Genomic DNA, 24,938 nt, shown 5'->3' on the forward strand with positions numbered 1-24,938 from the left:
TGTAAGTGTTTATTTTTGTCCAGAGGTGAAGGTGTTTTGCTGTGTTTGGTTTATGTCGTTTGTTAGGATCTTAGTTGGATGTTAAGATTACAAGGTTCCCTCGCTCTTACTCGCTTTCAGATGTTTTACCCCGTCAGAGACTTTCACGAACTGGAAGGCTAACATACATACCATGTACTTGAGTCCTGCTCATGACCTGCTCTCTTTCCTTTCTTGCTAAATTGCTCTGCACTGTGTCCAATAAAGCAGAAATGCATAAAATTAAAGCTCAAAAATGTCCAGTCAAATGTGATCAGGACTGAGTGAAAATCCACAAAAAGCAACAAACAGTCCCACAAACAGGCATAAGACAGAACAGAAACGTGTACATGCTTAGAAAAACCATACAATAAAAAAATAAGTAGCATATCTTTGAATGGTAATAAAAGGGAATTCTGAAAAGACGTTTTCCGGCAAATGGACACCATGTAGAGTTGTGATGTTACCATGTAGATTTACCATCAATTTTATACAAAGCATAGCCCTTATATAGCGGAGGAGTGCATTTCCTTCTGTCCAACGCCTCTCGGTCCTCTTTGCGTGGACAAAACACTTTTGAAATATCTTTTAGACAGTCTGATTTTGGCACAGTGACTTTTCATGGCGCCCTCCTCAACCCAATTACATTTAGTGCTTTTGCTTCTCCCATTCCTTTCCTCCCATTCTGAACTGAACACATTTTCCTTTCAGTCCGTATGTACAGTTAATGTAAATATGGACTATATGCATGTTGTATAAGAGCCTAATTGTGGGAGGTTTCTGGGAGGTGATATTGCTATGAGTGAGCTCATCGATCTGGTGGAGGAGGCAGCGTCATCGTGTCTCTCTCACTGTGTTTTTCCAGTCACACCTATCTTTGGCGCGGCTGCTGATGCTGCCGCCTCCCCACAGACCTCCCCGTCACTGTCCGCCCCTCGCTCTTTCTCCTCATCCCAGTAGTCGTCGTCCTCCTCCTCCTCTTCCTCCTCGACAGTCTCAGACTCATACGTGGATTTCTCCTCTTGCTTGATGGCCTGAACGGCTGGGGGAGCGGTGGCGGTGGCTTTGGTTTCGGTGGTGGCGGCAGCGCTGTCCCCTGAGTCACTGCTGTCCTCAAAGGCCTCTGGGTTTTCAAGCATCTCCCTGATCAGTGGAGGCATTGGACCGGGGATCTCAGTCTTTAGTGTGATGGCTCTTTCTGCACCTACAAGCATATCCACACATATTTAGTTAATGGTTAATATTCACACAACCTACATTTCTCACTTTTAAAAGTGAGGAATTAAAAGGAGTTTGTTACATTTGAGGAAAGTAGTGCCTCTAGACTGTTGTGATCGTCACATGATGTTAAGTTCCATCTGAAAAAACTGTTGTATCACCAAAATGTATTATTTTTCAAAATACAATGATATTAAGTGATTTTTATTTCTCAATAGCCCCATCTTTCTAGAAATAACAAATGAAAACCTTCAAATATAACTGGTGAATGTGCTTTATTATTTTCAACTAGCTCTCACCTAAAAAAGGCCTCAGTATTGTTTGAGATATGTCGATAGTACTGCCTATTTAATACCCAAATCTCATTACAGATTAAAAAAACAATACTTTTTTGATGCCTTACCTTGAGAGACATTTTTTATATAAAATGTATTTAGCATCAACAACAGTGCCTGAAATAGTGTCTAAATTGGCAAAGAATTGTTTTAAAATCAAAGACTCATGCCATAAAAGTAAAAACTAATACTTTACCATTGTCAATACTCTGTGGATACATTTAGGTAGCCATGCCAAAAAGTGTTTGTTTGATACCCAGGTCTTTTTATGGTCTTTTATGTGATTATGATATGTGAGAATGAAGTGTGAAATAAAGTGCGACTAACCTTTGGTGCTGATTCCTCTAAGGTCTGTAACTTTCATCAGCATGCGGGGAAACATATGAGGCTTGTTTGGGCGGCGGCGGCGGGTGTAAATCTTCAGAGCCTCTAGCAGAGGCTCCTGCAGCTTGTCCACCTTCTGGGGCTCTTCCAGATCCATACGATCTGAGAGAGCAAGAGAAAAATACAGATTTGGAAAAATGCAAGCAGTCTATTAAACACCTGATAAGATGATGGCAAGGCAGCTGCAGAACAGTGAGACCAAGTAGCAGTTGGAAGCTACTGGCTTATAATTAAGAAATGGCAACAGTGGCCAAGATTTACCTCCGCAGATGAGGCAGATGGCACTGAGGAGGCCTGTTTCTGTGTCGTCCATCTCCAAAGGCAGCAGCTGACCAGCAAAGGCAAACACCAGGTCTGTGAGTGGGCCAAAGCCAGCATTATGCATCTGGGTTCTGTTGAGAGTCAAGCCGTCTGAGAAGGTCATTGTGTCCTGTTCTGGGGTGTAGCGAGTGCATATCCTCAGCATCTAGACAGGGGGAGAACATGGTGAAATAGAAAACAAAAGTGGACTGTTAAAAGGGTAAAATAATGATGAAAATTCTATCCAGAATAATTTCATGGCAGCCGTTGAGAATCACATTTGAATGTTTCAGGCGCCGTTCATATCAAAAAGTTAAGCAGCGTGACAAATGAGAAAGCGTTAGGGAGGTGGAAAGGGTTGGAGGGAAGGAAGGTTAACGAGGAGGAGTAGTAGGAGCATGTGGTTGGTACCAGGATGTCCAGACATGCAGATTTGAGGAGGGTGATCTGGTCAGCGATGGTGAGCGTAGTGAAGCCTGGTAGCCGCTTGGCAAACTCCACAATCTTTATAATGCACTTAGTGGAGAGCTCACTGAACTTATCCCACAGGCCCAAGTCCAGCTGTACTCTGTGGTCAGCACTTGAATTCTGGGAGAGAGAAAGAGGGACACTTTTGTCTGTGTAGCTGTGCAGAGTCCATACTGTGTTTGTCATTCTGGCAAAGCGGTGAGCTAATGCTTGAGTGGAGTGTGTACGGGTGGATGTGCACAAAATAGAAAACTCACTGTGGTGTATTTGCCCAGTTGGCACAGAGATGGAAAAGTCTCTTGGTGTGCTTTGCTGACTTTGTTCACCAGCTCCTCCAGTTCTCCACTCAGCTCGTAGTTCTCTGGCAGCACCACCTCCTCCTTCACATCCTTCTTCTTTTTGTTCCTGTCATTACGCACCGCTGTAGAAACACGAGGAACAGGTAACACACTTTAATTTTCCTTAACACCGATTCTTAGATTTATATCCATTTTTTATATTTTGATCCTGAATCCCATATTTTCTTGGACGCTCACCTTCTTTTGACATGCCAACCTCAAAGCACTTCTGCAGCCTACAGTACTGACAGCGGTTACGGGTCACTTTGTTGATTTGACAGTTCTTGTCTCTGTGGCAGGTGTACACCATGTTCTTTTGGATACTGCGCCGGAAAAATCCCTGAAACAGATTAAAAGACAATATCTGTTTCAAGACAACTGTTTCATAACATGGTGAATGAGAAAAAATATTTATCTACTATCTTTTCCTTTTACATTTCAAAACCATTTGCTAAAGAACATTTTGAACACATCTTCCTCAGTCATACAAGTAATAGTAGTTTGTTCCAGTGGATGTGTGGGTTGGCTGGCTGCGGTCTCACCGAGGGATGAGAAGTCATGTTTTACCGCTTCTTTCTACATTGCTAATATCAACAGCAGTGACTATAAACAGCAGTGACTAACAACAGATTCATTTTATTTACGTGCATTAACCTCTTGTTGGTCACAGACAGTACATTGTTAAGCTCTGCTACATTACATTAATAATGTGCAGTATTGGTAAGAATACACTAGAGGGCAGCTTAACAACAGCAGAAGTACTTCATCTGTCAGATTCCAGCTGAACATCAGACTCTCTCACTTTCTCCTTTCCAGCTGTTCTCTTCATATATGTCCTCTAAACTTTTGGAGCATCTCTGTTTATCTACCTTGCAGCCCTCGCAGGAGCTCACTCCATAGTGATAGCCAGATGACTTGTCCTGGCACACAAAGCATGGCTTGTAGACACGAGGAGGAGGTGGAGGAGATGGAGAGCTGGGCACCATCTCCTCTGAGCTGGTGCTCTGGGTCTCGACCGCTGCAGAGAGAGAAAAAGAAACATTTAAATTATCTTATTATATCAGAGCACCTTGTTTACATAAAGTCTTTGAAAGCTAATACAACTGATTAAGAGAAGAGTGGTCAACAAACAACCCCCACCCCTCTCAACCCCATGCAGGCTACTTCTTAGAGCCAGAAGGCAAGCTCAAAGGCAGACATTTTTAAGAGAAAAGGGAGGAGGGGGGGGCATTGCTGATTGACAGGGACTTAAAAGACATACAATTAGCTGATGGCCAGATGGCCCTGCTGATAAAATGCTGATTGGCAGCTGAGATTTGATTGGCTTCTCCATTTACTGGTGAGTGGGGGAGCAGCATACCTCTGTTGACTTTTTGACTGACATCTGAATTTTTGTATGTGTGTGTGTGTGTGTGTGTGTGTGTGTGTGTGTGTGTGTGTGTTTGGGAGCTCACATTTTTATTTGAAAGGCTGTCCAACCAGACCTGCCTATATACTTCCAGCCCCATGTGAACAAACAGAAGCGGGATGTTTATGAGACTCTGCTGTCTCCCTCTGTTCCCTCTCGCTGTCTCGCTAAAGAAAATGCCACACTGTATAACACCATTTGCTTGGCCACAGGCGAAGTCGTTCAACTGCTGCTAATGAAAACGTTCAGAGCAAACAATGCAAAACAGATGCAGCGACAGGCACGTCCAGCTGATTAAAAACGCTGTTCCCTGCGCTCAAATTAAATCAGAAAACGAGTAAAACAGCGACATGCCTGGCACACATTTAAAGGTGATGACTAAAGAACAACCAGATTCCTTCGAACATGCCTTTCAACTTTCACCTTCAGTCACCCCAACTTCACCTCACTCTGCCCACTCCCACCCCCACTCCCTTGTTTCCTGGCCCTAAATTCCTCAGTGCAGGCTGGACAGGGTTTAATAGTTGCCCAGGCTCATAAGCGGCCCTATAAAGGTTGTGTCTGGGATGGGAAGGAGGCCCCCGGCCAGGCTGACGGCCTCTTTATTGGGATCCAGTCACCTTGGGCAGCTATTCACATCAACAGCTCCATCCTTGGATCCCTTCCTAGTAAAAATAAAGAATCCAGGGTCAAAAACCCAAAGTCACTGCCCCTCCTGTCACCTTCAATGGATAGCACAGGACTGAACCAAATGTGGCCCCCACCCCACCACAGCAACCCCAACCTGAACCTGAGGATTGTCATTAACAAGAGTGGTAAGGTTTCAAAAAACAGAGGAGCAAAGGCACAAAGGAATAATCTAATAAAAACAGAGAGGGAAAAATGAAAAGAGAAAGAAAGGAGAGGAGGAGGTGAATGTGAGGACAGAAACTTCCCAGTGGCCGAGAGGTTAAATAAAATCCTGACCATTTAACTTTGACCTTGACTGGAGAAGGCCATGACTAACTTCATGTCCAGCAGCTGGTTTTAAAGTTCAAAAATGTACTAAAATATGACTTCTTATCGAATATGACTTCATCCTAATGTGTTTCTGCTCAACATTAACAGCTGTTGTCTTTGTGAGTAACAAATAAAGAAACAAAAACCTGGATAATCAAATATTTTGCATTTACCTTTAACTGGTTTTAGTAATTGGTTTTGACACAGTTACATGTATGTGTTTGATTCTTATATAAGTCACTGGGAACACACTGTTTCTCTCAGTGAGAGAATTTGAAATGGAAATTACAAAACACACCAATTGGGATCACTGCACACACACTGGTCATTAATTTTTTGATGACATGTGTGCATAAATTTGAACATTTCTTTTGTTGTTTTAAAGTCTCTGTGGGGTCATAAACTAACGTCATTTTTAACTTGTACACAGCAAATATAGATTTTCAGTCCTTCTGAAAACATTGTAACTCAAAACTGATCTGTGGCACTGACAAACATGAAATTTATTCTTTTATTTTCCCATAACGACAAACAACTGGTGGGTGCAGCTCATGTGAAAAACAAATCATTCTATGCTGCTGGCCTTTTTCATTTTCTATAAATGTATTTTTCAGAGAAAGTGCACTTCACAATATTGATGTTTAATAGTTGGTGATGTGTCCACTCAATGATAAATGTAAAGCCTGACTGATATATTGGTCAGCCAATATTATCAGCTTGCATATATATTGTCTGATATGAAAAGCATTTTATATATGTTTGATCCTTTTTCATACTTCAAGTTTTTGGTCAATGTGTGTCAATGACAGTAAAATTTCAACCATAAATACTGACCATCTAATACTGACCGTAGTAGTGTATTATGAAAAAGGTAATTTTTGTTTCATCTCCTATGTTACCCTGAGGCATCAAGGATGCACTAAGCTGCTCATTTCCAGTCTCTCACTTGTGAGATTTTGCTGCTTTTCTTTGTCTTATGTGGGAGTAAATTTTATATCTTTGGGTTTAGGCGTATTGGTTGTTCCAAATAAGCTGAAAACAACAGGTTGGAAATTCTGATAGGAATTTTTCACTATATCTATCTATATATATATTTTTTTTCTATGCCAAATTATTTACCAGTTAATCGAAAAAGTAGAAGAAATAGTGAGTTGCATCAGAAAAGGCTCCAAGTAAAATGCAATTTTCTCCACAGTGAGTGAGTAGAAAATATCAGCAAACAAAGATCTGCTTGGTGAGAGGGAGGTAAGCATCCAGGTGTGGGAGGTGCAGAGAAAGAGGGGGAGTTGAATAAATGGCACTGTAACATGATCACTGTTTTCTGTTTATATAGTAACACTGACAATGTAAAAGCGGCCCTGAGAAAACAAGTGGAAAAATCGCTCCTGCTGAAACGAAGATACAGCATCTGGCGCCAGGAGAGCAGTAGTGACTGACACTGTCTGAGTGTGGTGAGAAAGGCTGAGGAGGGATGTGACTCAGAGAAACGTGACGGAGAGAGACAGGGTGAGAGACGCTAGGATGGAGGTAGAAAGGGGAGGAGGAGGCAGGGGGTGGCTCTACCTGGTGTGGAGAAAGAAGGAGAGGAGCCAAAAACTGTCAGCAGCTGTCATCACCCTGAACTGAGCTCAGCCTCAGAGCCTTGGCTTGAAAAAAATACCTGTGTCTTCTTAACCTACAACTCACCCCTCAGCGTGTCACAACATCAATCAGCACACTTCTATTAGACACAGAAGAGACGACTCGACTCATGTGAATCAGCTTCATCAGCCGTGTTGATTCATCAGCTGTGCAGAGCTTCACATGCAATCTCAGCTATAAATCTTTTTTTTTTCTTCTTTTTTTTTAATTAAACCTCATCTAGTTACAGTTGAGTCACAATAAAAATCCATTTATATGAATAATCTGGCAAGGCATCTCTCACCAGATTCACCATACAAGAAATAGCATTGCTGTATATCACTTCACTTGATCTCCCTCCATTTCTGTGTCTTTCCAACATCCCCCCTCTTCCATTTACTCAGTGTTTGTTGTCAGATCAACACATTCCTGTTTAGACAACAGCCACCCTCTGAAATCAGATACTCTCCTCATCAGTTCTGATACCTGGCAGTCTTGAAGCTTGCAAATGAAGTTCTCAGACCTGAACAAAGGTTACCAAACATCATGGAAATCATTTTTGTCAAGAATTCATATAAAATTTGGGAACATGGATGCAGAAACAGCAGCTGCTCTAAAAACAGTATGTGTCTCATCTCAAACCCATATTAATTGTATTATATGCTATACTGATATACTAATTGATTAGTCAATCAACAGAAAATGAATCTGCAACTATTTTAATAATTGACTGGGCATTTTTTGTGTATTATATATTTCATTGTAAACTACATATCTTTGGTGTTCGGACAAAACAAGACATTTGACACCTTGAGCTGTGGAAATTTACAATGAGCATTCTCCAGAACAAAGTCAGGAAAAATGCGGCCCTCCATGGCTGACAACAAACAAACACCAAAAAGAATCACTGGCAGCCTATTGACCGGGAATAAATTTATCTAAAAAGACCAGTACAGACATTTTTTCCTGACTTTCTTGTGGAGAATATAGGCACTGCTTTTTTGAAGGTATAGTTCAGGTGAAATTTTAGCACAGGAGAAGTGCACCAGTTTCCTCTAATGAACACATTGTTCACTGTTATCTGACATTTTATAGATTGCACTATTAATTACTTAATTGAGAAAATAACCAGAAGTTGCAGCCCTTCTAATGTATATACACATTTTTATAGGGTAATGTTTTTGGAGCATAGTATACAAAAAATCAATATACTTAACCAATTAATGTAAACAGGAATTGAGAGTATATTTGTGTCATGTGACATCAAACTGTGACTTTAGAATCATCATTATCAATTAAAGTTTTTTATGTTTTTGGTTTCTTTTTCAAAAATGTATATACTATATACAGTCACACAGTAATGTGTTGTTTAACCAACATCCTCAATCAGATTAATTCTCTGTTAGATTTGAGCAGCTCTTCTGTTTCCTTTGTGCACTGCAACAGTGTCCATCAACAATACATCCACTGTTTTGAGTTAACTTTATTGTCTTACTTTTTCCAGTGGAAACACTTAATACACAAAACCTGCTCTGAATTAATGTGTAATGTGGATCTTGGACACAGCTATGATTTCTCTAAACCTGTTGTATGCGTGCAGTCTTTTCTGAAGACATAAATGTGAAATTAAATATGAAAATCCTGAAAGCCAGAGTGCATCTAGCATTTAGCTCTGATGAGGTAAGTTTGGACAGAGGAAAGTGATGTTTCAGCAGGACTGATCTGTTATTCTTTGTTAACAAGTGCATGAGAATGAAAACACTGACTGACGCCATGTGTTATAGAGCTGCAGTTTGTTTAAATTACATGAACGTGCATACTGTCCATGCACACAGAGTGAGCGTGTGGTTTGTTTCACACTGATATTGAAGGTTTTTTTTCACCCCTGTCCGTGCGGTTGTGTGGACGACGCAGACACATGCCCTGTAGAGCCTGCAGCCTGGCTCAACCTGCCAACATCGCACATCTCATTGAACTAGACTTTGGCCTGGAGGCTCCACAGAGCCTCACACTGGAGAGGAGTGGAGGGTAATGCTAAGGTATGTGGTTTCATTACAAAGAGTTTAGTCAGTCCTAAACTGTAGCTGTATTACGTGATATATTTATTTTTCCTTTTTGAGCCAGATCAAGATTATGAGAAATACTTTTGTGACTCAAAAAATTTTAACACTACTAAAATAAGATTCAAATGACAAACTTTAAATTTCAGCCTTTTTGTTTTGCTCTTTTGGATGGCCAATTCAGTTTTTATGTAATTTTTCATCTCACAAAATGTTCAGCAGCATACTGAGGAATGTGCGTGCACATGTGAATATGTGTGTGTGGGCTGCTGCAAGGGGCCATGGGTCGGCCAGACTTTGTGTGATGGTTTTCTGTGTGACTATGAGCACAACAACGCTCACAGAAATAAACATGGTGAAGAGATAGAGAGAGAGAGAGAGAGAGAGAGAGAGAGAGAGAGAGAGAGAGAGAGAGAGAGAGAGAGAGAGAGAGAGAGAGAGAGAGAGAGAGAGAGGAAAACAGTGAGATGAATGTCCATTATTAAATAGCTGTCACAAAAACTGCTTGGCTAACTTGAAAATTTCTCACTTTCCCACTTGTAAATTAAATTCTCATCATGTAATTTGGCCTGTAATTTTCATTAAGAATTGCATAGTGTCATGCATACAGTTACTGTACTGTGTTGTAATTCATGAGCAGATAAGCTGCAGGGGGAGAGCTGCAACGTCAAATATGCTTAGTGAGTAATTACCACGACAACAGGGAGGAGATGTGGAAGATCTGACTGACAATCCCTTTCATCAGCTGTTCTAAGTTCAATACCAGTGCCCCCCCCCACCCTCCACCTCTCTCCACCCCTCCCCCCAGCCAAACCCTCACTAATAACCCTCTTCCCCCCTATGTCCTCTCCTGCCTTCCTGCCCTGGCAGGAGGAGGAGTCCTTCCTGTCATTGGCAGCGCCTTTTGAAGGAAAGGCTGTGAAAACCAGGCTACTGTCCAGGAGATGGCTCCATAAAAACAGCAGCAGCAAACAGTTAAAAAGGAGGCAGACACACACACACACGCACACACACAAACACACACACACACAGGCACACAGGCACACAGGCACACACACACACACACATTTGCACAAGCTCACAAACGAAAACACAAACCCTGGACAATTCCTCAAACCTGCAAACCCTTACATAGTTGTGACCACGTCCTGCAATGAATAAACAAGAAATTATGACTCTGCCTCTGCTTCATAATTTCACCACATAATCATAATTCAAAGCAAGGTTTAAAAAACAAAAACAAACAGAAAACAACATTCATGTAATTTTAAATTTTGTTTTTACCATGGCCATGGAGTTGAGCTTTGTCTGAAGAGTGTGGGGGCGGGAGCATTTATGGGGCAGGTTGTTAAATCTGGCATTGTCCCTCCCATTCATCATCATACATACAATACACCCTTTCTTTTTTATGACACCCAATAAACCCCAGCTTTCTATTTTTGCCCCTTTTTTGATATGACAGAGTCAGCTTGCACCTTTATAGCGAGGCAAGAACCCTGAATACATCGCTGGTGTGGAGGCAGCTAACATGGTTTAAACAAAAACATGCTCTGCAAGCAAAGTAAGTGGCTTATAGTGTTCAGGCAGATACTTCTGTGTACATATTGTTTAAAAATTACACATAACCATGACAATGTGAAAAGATTTTCAATAGTTAATTAATGCGGTCACATATCTGGTTCCACTTTAAGATAAAAACTCTTTGAAAACATGTTTTGTCAGCTAACCCACAATTTTTCTACTGGCATGTACTGTAAATGTAGGATATCTGACACACTAATAACTTATCAGGATCATCAAAGGATAAACTCGGGCAAAGTTAATGTGGTGTGCTGGAGTCATGGCTGGAAGCCGCAGCAATCAGAGACAAGTTGGAACTCGCCTGAACCTCACAAGATGTTGGTTTCAAGCAGTTTCGCTTAGTCACCAATCAGCAGCCAAGATTGTTGCTGTAGATTTCGTGATAATACTATAATTGGAAAAAATATTTTATTCTAAACATTGCTTCAGCTCAGTCAGATCTGCTGATCAAGTACTCATTTGTCCCATGTGCATTCCCAACAGATGAGAGTGTAGGCGTTCAGAGTGAAAGGTAAATGCTGTAGATTAACGTGCAAACTATAACCCGATTACTGCAAATAACTAAATTAATGTAATAATTTGATTAAAGTGTTTGCATGATTCACAGTAACTACATTATGTGACATGACATGATTTGCTTCATAATCTTGTTTATGATTGGACAGACGTCAGGGAGGCTGTCAAAAGGAAATACTCCCCAAAAAGAGAAAAAAAAGATTAAGAAAAATTAAGCAATTCTGTTTTGTTCATATTTCTTTTCTGTGTTGATGAATTCACAAAACACCTGAATGCAAATTATTTTCCATGCAGGGTTGCCTGTAACCTGAGACCTCCTTTTTTCTTACCACCACCACCACCACCACTACTGGCCATTCCAGTATTTTTGTACAGGAACATTGCTTTTCCTTTGTTCACTCTGTGACTTTTCATTTGACTCTCTATTGACAAGGAATCTGGCACATCTGTTAATCATGTTATTAGGGTGTCAGAGCTTTTGCCTTAATCTGTGTATTTTTGAAATTATAAGCAAGTATATATGTATGCAATGATGGACAAGGCTGTTTTATTCCAGCTACAAGAATCCCTGCTTCATAGTATGTGTACTATGTCATTAGGGTTAGGGTTAGGGTTGCCATTATGCACTATGAGTGAACTTGAATTTTCAGGTTTGCAGAGGTAGTTTGGGTGCCCAGTGTAGTTTCTTTCTCACCAGTACTGAGACATTGACAGTGTTAAAGAGGACAGCCTGCAGGCATCAAAATGCTCAGCTGAGGGTCTCTGCTACCCAGATCACCAAATGTTATAAGAGACTTTATAAGAAGCACAGCATTGCAGACACACTCCTAAAACTAGTGTCTTTAATCTAATAAATTAGGGACATCTTCTTCTCTTTCTTTATCTGCATTGTATCATAGTTAGCTGTTCTCCTCTGAGGGGGTGATATGGTGGTCCTGGAGCATTGTGAAACTAGCTTTGAAGAACCAATTTAAAGAGAAGAGAATGCCATAGATAGAGAGATTAACACCGAATGAAGAGGATAGCAATTCCCCTCAAGGCCCTGAAACACCAAAATACAAAGTTACAAGGGGGGGTTAATCCCAAATCCAACTTTATCCCTCCACCCTTCTTTCAACCCTCAGCTCTTTTAACTGCCATGCCTTTACACAGCACCTAATCTCTTAATTGAGCCTTTGTAATTGCAAATGGATCATTAAAAGCTTTTTGTTACACAATGCAAGGCATGTAAGATGAGTATAAAAAAAGAAAAAGAATAAACACACAATATTGCTGGGAGAAACACACACACACACACACACACACACACACACACACACAACTGGAAAGGGAAGATCAAGTGTAGAAAAGGGGGAATCTTCAAAAGCGGGGAGAAACAAATGTCACAGAGGAGAAACTCTTCCCCCACACAGTGACAGAGAGAGCAGACAGACTTCGGCATGTCCCCGCTCCCTTTAATGCCTCTTGACGTTGAAACAAAGGAAGGCAGAGAGGTGCTGAACTGCCTCTCACATAAAAAAAACACAGGAAAAGATGAGCCCCCCCCCCCACACACACACACACACCTCCTCCTTCTCTCTCTCACACACACACACACACACACACACACACACACAAAGACACACACAAACAGGAGTGAAAGCGAGTGTCAAAAGACCAAAATGCTCTCAGGAATTTAGAGCTGCAGTGTCCAGCAGTACATGTTCACTGGAAGAAATACTGAAAAAACAAACTCATCTGATTTTTTTTTTCACTTTTCCAGTGAGAGCTGCTGATGAACTATGCAGCAGTTCAACAGATGACAAACAATAAGTCATAGCTCTGTGTAAGAGGGAGCTAATACAAGGCTGAAGTGGTAATAAATTAAAGGTGTCAATGTTAAAGAGTCAAAGATGAATTATTTTGTTACTTAGGTGGAAAATAAAAAGAAAGGTGATCAATTTTTACTTGGGTTTACACAGTGGAAGAAATGACCATAATACTGTATTCTTTAAATCTAAACCCTTAAAACACAAAAGCTCTAGAACATGTGTGCAGTTTGGACACACTTTTTCACTGAAGGGAATGGGAAGGTGTGTCCTTAACGTCTAATACATCTAATCTATATATTCTAATCAAATACATCTAATCTAATGTATTCTTAATATTTTAAGATTTTGACATTTTTAAGACAATCAGGTGAATTTAAGACATCGCAGTGGGCTGTTAGAAGTTGTGGATGCCATTTTTTCACTAATTTGAGGGTTAGGGTTAGGGTTGAGGGAATGCATACTAATCGATAATGAAAATAATCTTTTTTTTCTGTCAATCAACTAATCAATTAAAAGAATTAAAGCTTCAAAACTTCCGAGCCTCATGTTTAAAAAAAGATTGACTGAGCTAAAAATGAGATGTGTCTGAAAAATAAAAATAAAGGTAGGACTGTCAGAGGTGATTAACACTTCTTTAGGTTCTTCTTTCCATTAATGGTTACAAGTCATTCAGAAACAGAGACCCTCCAACCCCCCAGTCAGTAGGGAAACATCTTTGTTGTTCTTAATTCAATGCAGAAAAAGAAAAATCTGTATATGTGGAGTTTCTTGACTGTCACTAAACCTGCACTGCTAAAAATAAATAATCTTAAAAAATGTGTATAAAGAAAAGATGATTAATGAACATTTGTGGACATTTGTCTTTTAGGTTGGCATCTGGTGAAGCTCCTTAGCGAGTTGAAACAGGCCCTGCTGTGGTGTTTGTCATCCTGACTGCTCATCCATCTTCATTAGTGAGCACTGTGGACTTGACAGTGCTTGATGCTTCAGTATCTACATGATTACTGAAGATAAATAGACTTAAGGTGCTCTGAGGTGATGTCCCAAAGCAAATCGAGCTCAGTGGAGAGGACATTTTGAAAATAAAAAAGTGTGCTCTTGCTTTGCTGACACATGAACAGATTTCAGCAACTCTCGACTTCTATAGATAGAGTCAATGTTTGATTTTCCGAGCTGCAGCACGAGAGGAAAACCCACAAAGCCAAGTGTAATCAAAAAGTCTGGAAGTGGACTCCATGACAATAAAAAAAGGTATGCTTATGATTTTAGCAGAGAGAATGTATTCTTCTCATTTATCTTTGCAGTATTTGTCTGTGCGACTGTTCCTGTGTGACTGTTGGGTTTTCCACACTGTTATCTTGATACCCAGTGCAATCTGTACCTTGTCTGCTTCAGTCTTTTAAGAAACTTTTAAATGAATGTCTACCCTGTGGAGTTAGAAAACAGGATAGCTTGTATGTCAAGTGATTCATACTATATTTTTAACAATAGGTCATTCCTTAAGTCATCTTTCCCTTTGAAGAAAATTGCTCAAATGAATTGTAGCTTTGAGTAATTGTATCCAATTACAGAAATGTTAGCACAAATCAAGTCAAATAATGCTCATGTGGTAAAATGATTAAGAAAAGAGCTGCTGCACACATATGGGTGTTAACTGTCTTCATTTACGTTTTGTAAAATCAGTTGGTTTGTAACTGTGAGTTTATTGGCCACTTTGCAACCATGTGATTTCAAGGCCCATTTGCCTTCAATCTGTCAAAGCCCTTTCTGTTTGGACGTGGGTTGTTGTTTTCTGGACACGTTGCTGGGTCAGGTCCAGCATTGTTTAAAAGAGCTGTCAGTCATGTGAAGTCATTCATAAAGAAAACAAACACGATGATGTATAAATATGCACTCCCTGACTCAATCGCTCACACTCACAAAGCGCACTAAGCACATAAACAAACAAACTGCAGGGTGAGAATGAGTGCAGAAGAATCGAAAGGAATCCGACTCTTCCTGTGGAGAGAGCACAGTGATAACAAAACCTGGACTCTGATAAGAACACACACACACACACACATAATCACTCACACAGCTGCTCTCTCCCAGTCTGATGGACATGCAGGATGATGAGGTAGATAGACCGAGTACTCACACTGAATGCTGCCAGTCCCAGCCCAGGCAAAGGGGTCCAGGCCGGAGAAGTAAGTGGTGGCCTTGCTTAGCATGCAGGAGCCTTGTCCGGACACATCAAAGAGGGGCCGCGGGGCCAGCCCCAGAGCCTCCATGCAGTCGAACATACTCCTCTCAAATCACAACAACACAACAACAGTCCGCTGCTATTGTTCTGCAGCAGAGCTAAAGTGTGTGAAAACTAAGAAAAATCTTCTTGTGACTCAAAGTTACTTTCTACCCTGCCTGACCCAGGTGTTCCCTGTCTGTCTGTTTATCTTTGCCCCTGCCAATGCTCCCAGACCGCCTGTCCTGTCCCTTGTAGACTAAATCCACTGAATGGATAAAATTCCTCCTCCTCTAGCTCTGTCTACCTTATTTCTGCTCTACAAATCAAACTTCTTTCACCCTCTCTGTTCTCAGATCACTTGCTTGCCTTGACTGATGTAACTGATCTCAGCTCCCCTCTCACCAGCTCTCTGGGCCTCTCACACTCCGCCACAGACACAGCCAACTATCTGCATGCTCTCTCTCAGTAGAGAGAGAGAGAGGGGGGGGGTCGAGGGAGAGGGAGAGGGAGGGACGTAGAGCATGACCGGGTGTGTGCCTGGTTTCTGATTGGCTACGCAACCAACTTTCTCTCTCTCTCTCTCTCTCTCTCTCACTGTTTTCTCCTTCAAGTTCTCCAACCGGCGTCTTCATATTTCATATTCTGCAAATGAAAACAAACTACCTCGCCTCCCCTGCCTCCCTCATTTGACTCCTTTTTCTTTTTCTTTTTTTCCTGCACTTTAACTTTCTTTTTGTTCTGCCACAGCAGGGAAACATCGTCTCTCTCTCTCCCAAAAAGTACAGCTCTGATACTTTCACCTCACAAGACTGTTAGGAGCCAGAATGAAAGGTGCTGAGAGAGAGGCAATTTAGTCAGGGTGTCATTTGCCAATTTTCCCCAGCTTTCTCTGTAAATGGATGCACTCCTGTGATTTGTGTAAAGTGACAGAAGGATTAAATACCCCTCTGAGGTCTAAGTGGTCACACCTGCTCATAAAATCCTGCATTTCACCCAAAATTTAAATCCTAATAGAAGAGCTGAATTGTATTTGATTTATATTTGATTAATATTCTCTAAAGATTTAAAATCTAATGAAACAAAAGAAGACGGAAAGACTAACATCAAATGAAGCAAAGCAGAGTGTGTTTTACATTCCCATTATTCCCTATAATGTCTGGAAAGAATCATGTCATTTGTTACTACTTCTATGAAAAATACAGACACAGTTCTGAGTGAATCATTAGAAGTCAGTTGGTTTGTAGAGTTTATAAGCAGCTGCTGATTTCCTGAGGAATTTCCCTGGAAGAACTGTCCCATGTTCCCATCCCTGAATGTCGGCTTATATGAACTTTATTCTTGTGTGTAGCAAATTTGAACATTTTCTTTGTTTGTTTGCTTTTCACTGACTAAAACTCTCTTTTAGATGCACTGGCATTTAATTGTAAGGAATCAATTAATTAGGTGTACTAATTAAACCCTAGTTAAACATAGTTATTTGCAAGAAACTGCCTGAAAATGTATTAGGAATTCACAGAGCCTTAAAACAAAGAAAATAAGAAAAAGGGGGCTGAACATGGATCAAATACAAGAGTGGGACTTTATTCAAAATTATACATTAAAAAATAAATGAGAAAGAATACATATTGGGTCTGGCAGGTTTCTGTTGGCTCCCTTAATTGGGTCAATTAATGAATAATTCACATTTTTTCTGTTTGTTTCACACATCACACACTGTTTGTTTCTCTCCCTTTCTCCACAGCCATCCACAGGCACTGCACAAAGTTTTATTTGTAAAGCTTCTCTTTCTCTCTTTCCATTTGGTTTTGGCATGTGCGGCTATCTAATTCAATTCTTTCAATTTGGTTCAAATGGATTCAGTTAGCCTCCTGGAGCTTATTGGATACTTCAGTCACACTGAAGTGTGACTCTGCTGCAGGCGAACCGCACAGGCCTGGAGTCTGAATAGTTTGTATACTAGACAGCCTGACTCTCCTCCCTCCCTCCTTCCCTCGTTCAAGAGGGATGAACTCTGGAAGAAACCCCCACTGGGGCTTGCCCCCCCCCCTCCTTTACGCACATACGCACACATACACAGACTTCCCAACTTGTCCTGCCTGTGGCTTCTTATGCTTCGTATTCTTGTGTATTACGGTTCTCTATTTTCTTTGTTTTTCTCCATTTGCTTGTTTGTTTGTATTTCACCCAAACCCCTGAATCCATTTCTTTATTTTTTGTACTTTTACTATTTGTTTCTCTTTAAACTTTATAACTTTATTATAAATCTATGATCCTCTGCTTCTCTTGTTTTCAGTGAGTGGAGTTTTTACCTGTCTTTCATGATCATGGCCTGGCACACACAAACACACGCATACACACACACGCACACACACACACACACACACACACACACACACACACACACACACACACACACACACAGTACAATGACACACTGCAGGGAGCAGAGCTGCACAATATCAGCCTGCTGGGCTCTCTCCACACCTTGAGACAATTACCCTCCCCGCGTCACAGCACCCTGCCCCCTGTTGCTGCTTTGAGGAAAGAGACACTCAAACACAGGGGAATGTGTAGAAGAAAGAAAAACTTGTCTCATTCTCCTTCACTTTTAACAAAACATAAGCTCACTCCCCACTTAATAAGTTGGGCAAATTGCAGCTCTCTGCTTTTGAAACTTAAAACACGGGAGTCCCCAGCCAGCCGTGTCCCCTTCTCCTTCTCTCTCTCTCTCTCTCTCTCTCACACACACACACACACACACACAAACAACTTGTAAGAGGAGCGAGTCACATTACAACTATTCACAATCAGGTTCTTCAACTATTCATCCTGTCGTCATGTCTGACACAAACACACAGAGCTGAACAATGGCCTCTCTCTCTCTCTCTCTCTCTCACTGTCCGTCTCTCCACCAGCAGCTCCTCCAGCACGGCCGCAGCTATTTGCACAAAGTCTCACTGCGGTCATCAGCAAGAGCACAAATAAGTCACAAATGTGAGGCAAGCAGCGCAAGACTGCTGGTTTGTGATATTCATGGGTGTTGGAATGTGCAGCCTACAGAGTGGCAGTGGAAATGTGTGTGTGTGTGTGTGTGTGTGTGTGTGTGTGTGTGTGTTCTGACGCACAATTATGTGTGTATGTGCTTAAACAGAGTGCCTGTGATGACAGACACAAAGAAAAGCCCCGCTCTGTGCCTTTAGGTTCAAGTTACTAATATCACACACACTCACACTCACACACACACACACACACACACACACACACACACACACACACACACACACACACACACACACACACACAACATTACAAAGAACAAGATGTGACTAGTGCAGAAATTACCAAAGGACATTGTGTTCATTGTGGAAAAACACGTCTTTTGCTTGTTATATGACTATGTTGAGATTTTAGTTAAAAGAAAGATTTAGATGTTGACCGAATATTGATTTTAGACCACACGATAAAAGGCGAACATTTTTCCCGCACATTTTGAGAAATATTTACTTATTCCTGAGGAAACCCAGAGATTGTATCACACATTTACACCAATTCCAGGAAGCACTGGGCAGAAAAATGTCCTCTGTATGTTCTTGCTAGATCCTGCTGCTCTTATAGAATTTACTATACTATTGACAACAAAGCAGGGAGCTTTTGATGTGGATATTCACTCATTTCAAGTCCAGTGATGTTTGGAGTTTTTTCTTATTAGAGAACAAAGTACATTCTTCCACTCTCACTGATTAGGACCTGGTTCGAATTCATTAGCAAATCCCACTTAAACCTCTACCGTAATTTGGTGTAATTGTGCTCACTTTGCACTAATGAGAGAGATAAGTAATTTGTCGCAGCTTGACTTGATGGTAAAGAATGGGCTTGTTAGTCTGTAATACTGAAAACCATCAGTACTGAAACCATATCAGTTTAAAACCAAGCTGATGCATAAACATATGAACTCATTTCCCAAATCATGTGAAAAGCACAATGAAGATATTACAAGAAGAGAAGTGAAAAGATGTAAATGTCTTAATCACTGTGTATATTATCAAATATTAAAAAGTAACTTACATTAAGACTCAATAAATATCTTGTAAGCTCTCAGCTTTCTACAGTGATGTAGAAGTGTACCAAGGGTGTGATTAATACACTCTGACATCACTGGTGCGTATAGTTAGGGGTGTGACCTAACACACTTCTGACCACTCCTGTTTGTGATGTCTGGTGTTGTCTGGTGAAGGCCTGGTCACACCTGCATTTAAAATGGTGACATTTTGCAGTAAAATACTATTGTACTTTGACCAGACACAGGAGGAATCTTTCTGCTTTGTAAAAGCATTTTTGGAAATTGAGATATTCAGCTACTGAAGCCAGCAATTTCAACATCTGGAAAAATCATTTTTGAACCAGATGTATAGATCCACTAGTTGATCATCAACTGAAAGATACAGTATATTATTGTACTTTTGCACTATGGATCCACTAACCTAGTTTTAAAATTGAGTCAGTGTAGCTTCAATGTATTTTGGCAATGTCCAAATGGTACACTTTTACATTTTAATGTAATGTGCATAATTCATTTATCCAAGTTGATCATACACACATTTCCAGCTTTCCTTCCTTCCTTTCACAGAGAATCACAGACACAAGCTTCACTTGTCTTACTCTACTACTGCTCAAAACATGACAACCAAACAGACCAAACAAAGAAAACACAGAAGATATAGTGTGTTATTACCAGTGTTGGAAGTAATGCATTACCCTCCAGTTATTCCACTATTTTTGGCGTTAACTAGAACTGTAACTAATTACTTTTGCAATTCAAATAAACAATTACAATTACTGAAATCTAAATAAGCTTGTTATTTGTTATTTTTGTCTTTTGTGAAATTAGTGGACAAAAGAGGACAACAGACATGCAGCCCATTCCTCAGATTTTCCAGTTTCTGATCTAACGTCACACGGCCTTATGGTGTCTCCAGTGACTCAATCTATCAGCATTAAACTAACTTAGCCCACACACTGGTAGACAGTTCAGGTAATGTGAGCTTGTCCTGGAAATATGGACATTATTTTTTTCCCTCCTCAATTATCAAGGACAAAAACATACTGGAGAGTTGTAGTCTGTGAGAAGATGGCCTATCTCATGATAAGAAAATACTGCCACATGTCAGAAGAGGAGAATTGCGTACTACTGCTTGATTTGGAGGGCTGTCAAGGCTACAATAAATGAGCATCAAAACATATCTATTGTATTTTTATTGTTCCACTACTTATCTTTCATCATAGTGGTACCCTAAGGTAGACAATCTCAAGGTGAAAGAAATTTTTACCTTGCATTTTTAATTATTTTAAAATGACAGCAGTTACATTATTACCAGTTTTAGAAATCAAAATCAGACCCAGACCTTGGTGATAATCTGCCCTTTCTTTACTCTTCTCTTTACTGTGCCTCTATTTTCAACTATCCAGTGCCATTAAATCTCTACTAAAGAAGTGATATATGTATATACCGAATGTTCCTGCCAGTGTCTCTGAGCTTCTTTCATTTATCGTGTGTTTACTCTTCTGGTCAGTCCTGAGTGACATAATGCTGTCCTATATATCTTTCCGCCTCTGCCTGTATATGTAATAAAGTACCAGAGGCAACATGTCAAAGATCTAATCACATAGCTACTAGTCTGATGAACGGTATGTTGCTATAGGCACGAGACTCCAGAAACTGACTGGAGATGAACAGATAACAGCTGCTCAGTGAACACATTATCTATATGTGCACAATGGCACACACTCACACAGGCCCACACATAGATTGACAGGCGTGTTCAGCGTGTATTTGCACACTTGATGGGAATGTCTTACAGGACATTAGGCACTTCATAAACTTGTCCCTGTGTAAAATGTTTCAGTTGGACGCTGCACAGCCTATCACCTTATTGCTTTCTCCTCTGGGATTACTGCAACACGGATACAGGCTTATCCTGCTAGATCAGGACATGACTTTAACATAAATACAGCAGTCAAATGCAAGAGTTTGACTAATGTGAGGATAGTGGTGCTCATATAAACACACACATGAGTTTAAGTTGCAGGTACCAGCAACCTACCTAATTGTTCTAAAGTTTCAGTGTTCAGAAAAAAAAATCCTGATATATGCGGCATTGATAATAAAGGGGAAATGATTTAAATGATGATGTTAAAAGTTGAAAAATGAATATTACTTCACTTACATTCCCTTACATTTTCAAACTGATGTTTTGCTTTTCATCTATCCACAGTTAACCCTGTTAGTACTATGACTGATGCAGAAAGAAAACTCTTTCTGCATCAGTCATTTCATAGTGAGCCCAGCTGTATTATAAATTGAAATTGCTCTGAATTATCTAAATGGAGATACAATTCAGTACTGCTGTGGCCCTGCAATGCTCAAGTCACAACATCACAATAAAAGCCAGTTAAAGGAGAAGAATAAAGGGAGAAAGTAAATGCTTCTTTTTTCAGAAAAGAGTGAATCAGACACAGTCTCTGAAGACTCTCAAAGTCCCTTGTCATAGTGAAGTGCAATAGCGCCCCCTGTGACTCAAAAATTGTTTTAACATGAGACACAGCTTTTGCAAGTTGAAATGAGAAACTCTTGCCTCCCTTTCAGGCCAAATATGTTACTATATGTTCTCCACTTTCATGGACAGCAGCACATTACCAAAGGAACAATGGTATGTTTGCTGTTTTTTTTCCACACTGAGCCCTCTGCAATCTGCATGGTTCACCACATGGAAAAATCCTCCTCTACTCTCTTCTCCTCTCTCCTCTCCTCTCCTCTCCTCTCCTCTCCTCTCCTGGCATGATTTAAAAGCTTGTTATAACCTCAAATTGGCCCCGAAGACTTTTCCAAAATCTTGGAGAATCTCAAATGTTTTACACCAAACGGGCCAGTTTATGACAAGGAGATTGTGTACACTATCTTGAACCTTAAAACAGTTTGGCCCCTTATGATTATTATATCCTCATTATATCAAACATGTTTGACTTTTTAGCAGAGGAATCTGAGTGAATCTGCAAATTATTAAGTGTTTTTGTGAGACCTCTCATAGTCATTCTGGAGCGTCTTTGTGTGTTGACAGGTTAATTGAGGTTGCCACATGGTTCATTTGCAAAGAAATTTCTTGCAGCTCTTTAGAGGAAAAGGAATGAAAGGAATAGTTCATTTAGTTTGTTACTCACATAGTGCAGCCATCTCTTTAGGAAGGTCTGCTCCAAACCGACCAAAGAGGTTGCTGCTGGCCAACAGGTCAAAGGGGGAGTGGCTCCGCATCGAGTTAAAGGTGAATGGATACATAGCGCGGGGGAAGCCAGTCATGTGACGCAATTGGTGTTCCCTGTTGGTTGCCATGGTGAAAAGTGCTGCTGGTGGTTCAGGTGACTTCTGTCTGAATGTCTCGCTGTTTCTTCGTCCTGCGTCTTCATCAGGGGCCTACAGTGAGTTTGAAAAGGGCTGATGCCATTCAGGCCCAGTCAGCTGCTGGCCTCTGTGCCGTCGGGCTGCAGTGAGGTGAGATGGATGCTGATGAGGGAAGAACAGCTGGAGAAAGACCAAGAGCCAAGTGAGCGAGGCTGGGCAAGACGGCCTCAGGTCCAGAGTCTGTGGGAGAGGAGGGAGGAGAGACGTTAGACACCAGAACCAAACAACGGAGCGCAGTGGCTTCCTAACTCACCTCAAGTCAAATCGATTAGGACAATCCAAACAAAAATGTCAATCACTTTCTGTCACCAAAACAATACCTGACATACCTCAAAAGCAAACTCGAGACAAGAACAGAGACGAGGAAGAGGGAGAACAAAAAGGGAGTGATGAAGAAATAGTTGAGGGAGCAGAGAAGCAGAGACACTTTTCTCCTTCTTTTTGTCCGTCTTCCAAGTAGTGCAATGATTTCAGGCAATGCCATATGTTTTCAATCAGCAGAACTGTATTATAAAGGGTCTCTCTGTTCCCTCTGCCAGCCTGCCAGAGAACAGCCAGCCACAACATGGGTACAATTAACCCTTCACAACAACCGGCACACATAACCTACTCATTCTCACTGCACCACACACCAGAAGCCCTTCACACTTTGCTGAAGGTTTCTGACGATCACAACATCCCACCTTTTCTGCCTCTCACTGGACTCCCGCTGTGCCTCTGTGACCCTGTCAATAAGTTATATGAGGACAGCCCTCTCCTCTTGTTTCTGTATGACTTTCTCATCCCCTTCAGTGATTTCATGAGTGGGTGGAGCCTAACTCTCTGCGGTGGAGCTGTGGTAAATACAGCTCGGCCAAAGAATGTCTTGTTGTTTTGGGCCTGCTTCAGCATGGGAATCAAACACCCAGGGTGGGTGAGAGGCATGAGTGAGAGAAATTTGAATTTACAAATGTCCCTCATTGAACGAGGAAACGAGCAGAAATACATGCTGAATTCTGAAGAGTGGATGAAAAAACTATTAGATAAGAAGTGTCTTTTGAGATATAATTCATTAGTAATTTCCTGTTAGTGTATCTAATTTGTGCTGCGTTACACAGACGAGCTCAGATACATAAACACAGGTAAATAAAGTACACACAATCAGTCACATACAGCAGCTTGTCAATTATAGTGCTACTGCAAAGGGTCACCCTGTACCTGATTTAAAGTAAACTGTTCCACATGTGGAGGAAAAATACTGGCCGGAGCAGAGCCCCCTTCACAGGACAGAGATGTGAACACACACACACACACACACACACGCACACACACACACACACGCACACACACACACACACACACACACACACACACACACACACACACACGCACACGCACACACGCACACACAAGCAATAACTCTTAATTTAGTAAGAAGAAATTTCACAGCTTCTATCTTAGAGGGTCAGTTCATCCAAATCACAAAACAAACAAAAAACCCAACAAATGTTTTCACTTACTCTTCTCTTGTGCTAGTTAACAATGCAATATCATATCAGGTTGACAGCAACATTTTTGTCCAAAAGCAATGTCCCGGTTACTATGGATAATCCACAGACTTCACTTTAGAGAGTTTTTATAGAACAATAGTTCCAGTTAAAAGTGTTTACAACCATTTAACCTCCTCTGATTATTGTGGCAAAGGTTTGCAAAATACCTCCAAAACTGTCTGGATAGCTTGATGCCACTAGAGCTAAATGAGAAATGTGTTATTATTATTTATTTATCATTAACCTCATCACTCCAGATACAGACAAAATGTGTTTTACAGAATTTCTTATTATTAAATGGGCTGTTGAGTTGTTCATACATGTAAAACTACATTTTCTGGTACTCTTACAATAAGACAGTTTTTCTTAACATATGAGGAATTTTTGCAGTGGAATAAATTCTACTTTCATGAAGGTTACCGTAGGAAAGAGATGTTAAATCAACTTTGTGGTCCTAGTCTGTAGTTTGTGCTCCTACTATTGTATTGTGTCATGCTGAGAAGTGTTTCTAATATTTAGTCTACCCTCACAGAAATAGATAAAATATTAGACCAACCAATCAAGCATGTGCTACTATTATTAGAGTCAAATTCTCCTCCATCCTTTTGTTATTTCAGCACACACGCACATTCACACACACAGCCACGAAGTCAGCGCAGTGAGTGTTGTTTTTAAA

General features: G+C 40.7%; 1 protein-coding gene across 4 annotated transcripts; it reads right to left on the reverse strand.

Annotated features, from left to right (window-relative positions):
- Positions 1-866: 866 nt before the first annotated feature.
- Positions 867-22,684, reverse strand: LOC128355066 (retinoic acid receptor gamma-A-like). Of its 4 annotated transcripts, none has more exons than XM_053315228.1 (8): positions 22,496-22,684; positions 3,931-4,079; positions 3,260-3,401; positions 2,981-3,144; positions 2,667-2,843; positions 2,217-2,421; positions 1,899-2,057; positions 867-1,222 (listed from the first exon to the last, which is right to left on the reverse strand). In XM_053315228.1, exons 1-8 carry the CDS (start codon positions 22,662-22,664, stop codon positions 867-869), a joined length of 1,521 nt encoding a protein of 506 aa, XP_053171203.1. In that variant the 5' UTR covers positions 22,665-22,684. The 4 variants fall into 4 exon arrangements, with proteins under 4 accessions (XP_053171203.1, XP_053171204.1, XP_053171206.1 ...); XM_053315229.1 differs by lacking the exon at positions 22,496-22,684 and adding an exon at positions 15,194-15,338; XM_053315231.1 differs by lacking the exon at positions 22,496-22,684 and adding an exon at positions 12,662-12,704.
- Positions 22,685-24,938: the final 2,254 nt, after the last annotated feature.

The sequence above is a fragment of the Scomber japonicus genome, chromosome 3 (genome assembly GCF_027409825.1).
Source record: "Scomber japonicus isolate fScoJap1 chromosome 3, fScoJap1.pri, whole genome shotgun sequence".
Taxonomy (NCBI): Eukaryota; Metazoa; Chordata; class Actinopteri; order Scombriformes; family Scombridae; genus Scomber; species Scomber japonicus.

Coding starts and splice junctions, on each gene's coding strand:
- LOC128355066 (XM_053315228.1), bottom strand. CDS start 22,664: ATGGCAACCAACAGGGAACACCAATTGCGTCACATGACTGGCTTCCCC. Junction 4,080..22,495: donor TAAAGAGATGGCTGCACTAT/GTGAGTAACAAA, acceptor CTCTCTCTGCAG/CGGTCGAGACCCAGAGCACC. Junction 2,058..2,216: donor CATCTGCCTCATCTGCGGAG/GTAAATCTTGGC, acceptor TTGCTCTCTCAG/ATCGTATGGATCTGGAAGAG.